General features: G+C 45.4%; 1 protein-coding gene across 1 annotated transcript in view; it reads right to left on the bottom strand.

The window, feature by feature from the left end:
- Positions 1 to 2,500, bottom strand: part of LOC143040299 (uncharacterized) — a 20,453-nt gene that overhangs the window by 17,825 nt on the left and 128 nt on the right. Inside the window, exon 1 of the mRNA XM_076211171.1 lies at positions 2,436 to 2,500. This exon is cut by the window's right edge and continues 128 nt beyond it. Within this exon, the coding sequence (XP_076067286.1) occupies positions 2,436 to 2,500 (65 nt within the window). The remainder of the gene's footprint in view (positions 1 to 2,435) is intronic.

The following is a 2,500-nucleotide window of genomic DNA, read 5'->3' as shown; positions in this document are numbered from 1 at the left end:
AAGTCAGTGATATCGTGGTATTACAGACTCCATATACTAATTCATGCTTTGAACTTCTGCTTATACTTACGGGAACAGCCAAATGGCTCGTCACAAGTCAGTGATATCGTGGTATTACAGACTCCATATACTAATTCATGCTTTGAACTTCTGTTTCTACTTCCGGGAACAACCAAGTGGCTCGTCACAAGTCAGTGATATCGTGGTATTACAGACTTCATATACGAGGGGTGATCAAAAAGTAATGACAGTGATACCATATATTTTCACGGTACAGAGGTAAATCCAAATAGTGGCCTACATTCCTTCAAAGTACTCCCCTCCTGCCTCTATGCAACGTTCCATCCTCTTTCGCCACTTCATGAAGCCCTCACGGTACTCAGAAGCCGATATACCTCGTAGCTCTGAATTGAATGCTCGCGCCAGATCTTGGATGCGATGAAACAGCTTCCCCGCGATCGTACCCTTGATCTTTGGAAACAACCAAAAATCACAGGGAGCAAGGTCAGGCGAGTAGGGTGGGTGGGGGAGAAGTGTGATCCCCTGCTGCTCCAGGAACTGCACAGTGAGGCGAGCTTTGTGGGGGGCAGCATTGTCATGGTGCAGCAAAAGGCGCGATCGGCGATGGGTTGGTGCAGTCTTGGCCTGATATTCCAGGACTCGAGGAAGGACGTGATCAGTGTAGTACTGGGCTGTGATAGTACACTGTTGAGGCATTACATCCACACACATTGGTCCTTGTGAATTGAAGAAGATGGTGAAAAGGCGCTTCCTGCTGCGAAATCCTTCCTTCAGAATCTGAGGTCGAGGTTCTTCATCACTCAACCACACCATGTTAGACTGCTTGTCTCTGGTGGTGAAGAAAGAAATCCAACACTCATCTCCGGTAGCTACATCTGAGAACCGTTTCGGACCATTTGGCTCGAATTCAGCCAGCCATAGACGACAAATCCGCACCCGTTCGTTCTTCTGCTCTTCCGTAAGCAAATGAGGTATCCATCGAGCACACTTCTTCCTCAGCCCTAAGTGTTCATGCACGATGTCATGTGCGCTCCCATAACTGACACCGAGCTCCAAGGATAAGAATCAAAGAGTAACAGTTGGATCTTCGTCAATGATGGCCCGCGCACGGACCGTCGTTGCTTCGGTCACGGATGTCCGAGGGCGGCCAGGACGATGATCATCTTCTAGCTGCAATTTTCCGGCTGCGAAAGCTCGAATCCAGCGGAAAACAGTTTCCAGTGATGGAGTAGACTCGGGAAAAACTTGCAACAATTCCTCTCTGATCTCCGTTGCTTTTTTCCCGAGTTTCCACCTTGTGAAGGTGTAGAATCTGCAGCCTTCTTTCAAAAAATCCATGTTTCCGGTTAGAGAGGCAAACCAACAATGACGCAATCGCACAGCGCAACGATAAAATGTAAGCTAGACAAACAGCGACAAGCTCAAACATGTAACAACAGGCAACACTTGCTGCCCCTTGCTCCCCGCCCCCCCAACACTTATAGTCTCTCAGCTACGAGTCCGACTGTCAATACGTTCTGATCACCCCTAGTACTAATTCATGCTTTGAACTTCTGTTTCTACTTACGGGAACAGCCAAGTGGCTCGTCACAAGTCAGTGATATCGTGGTATTACAGACTCCATATACTAATTCATGCTTTAAACTTCTCCTTTTACTTACGGGAACAGCCAAGTGGCTTGTCACAAGTCAGTGATATCGTGGTATTACAGACTCCATATACTAATTCATGCTTTAAACTTCTCCTTTTACTTACGGGAACAGCCAAGTGGCTCGTCACAAGTCAGTGATATCGTGGTATTACAGACTTCATATACTAATTCATGCTTTGAACTTCTGTTTCTACTTACGGGAACAGCCAAGTGGCTCGTCACAAGTCAGTGATATCGTGGTATTACAGACTCCATATACTAATTCATGCTTTAAACTTCTCCTTTTACTTACGGGAACAGCCAAGTGGCTCGTCACAAGTCAGTGATATCGTGGTATTACAGACTCCATATACTAATTCATGCTTTAAACTTCTCCTTTTACTTACGGGAACAGCCAAGTGGCTTGTCACAAGTCAGTGATATCGTGGTATTACAGACTCCATATACTAATTCATGCTTTAAACTTCTGCTTTTACTTACGGGAACAACCAAGTGGCTCGTCACAAGTCAGTGATATCGTGGTATTACAGACTCCATATACTAATTCATGCTTTAAACTTCTCCTTTTACTTACGGGAACAGCCAAGTGGCTCGTCACAAGTCAGTGATATCGTGGTATTACAGACTCCATATACTAATTCATGCTTTAAAACTTCTGCTTTTACTTACGGGAACAACCAAGTGGCTCGTCACAAGTCAGTGATATCGTGGTATTACAGACTCCATATACTAATTCATGCTTTAAACTTCTGTTTCTACTTACGGGAACAACCAAGTGGCTCGTCACTGTTATCTTCACAGTCTTGTTGACCGTCACAGAACTGGTCG

This window comes from Oratosquilla oratoria, chromosome 28 (assembly GCF_046742065.1).
Source record: "Oratosquilla oratoria isolate Oo_2021 chromosome 28, ASM4674206v1, whole genome shotgun sequence".
NCBI classification, from domain to species: Eukaryota; Metazoa; Arthropoda; class Malacostraca; order Stomatopoda; family Squillidae; genus Oratosquilla; species Oratosquilla oratoria.
Note: the sequence above shows the minus strand (reverse complement) of the source record. Positions and strands in the feature narration are given on the sequence as shown.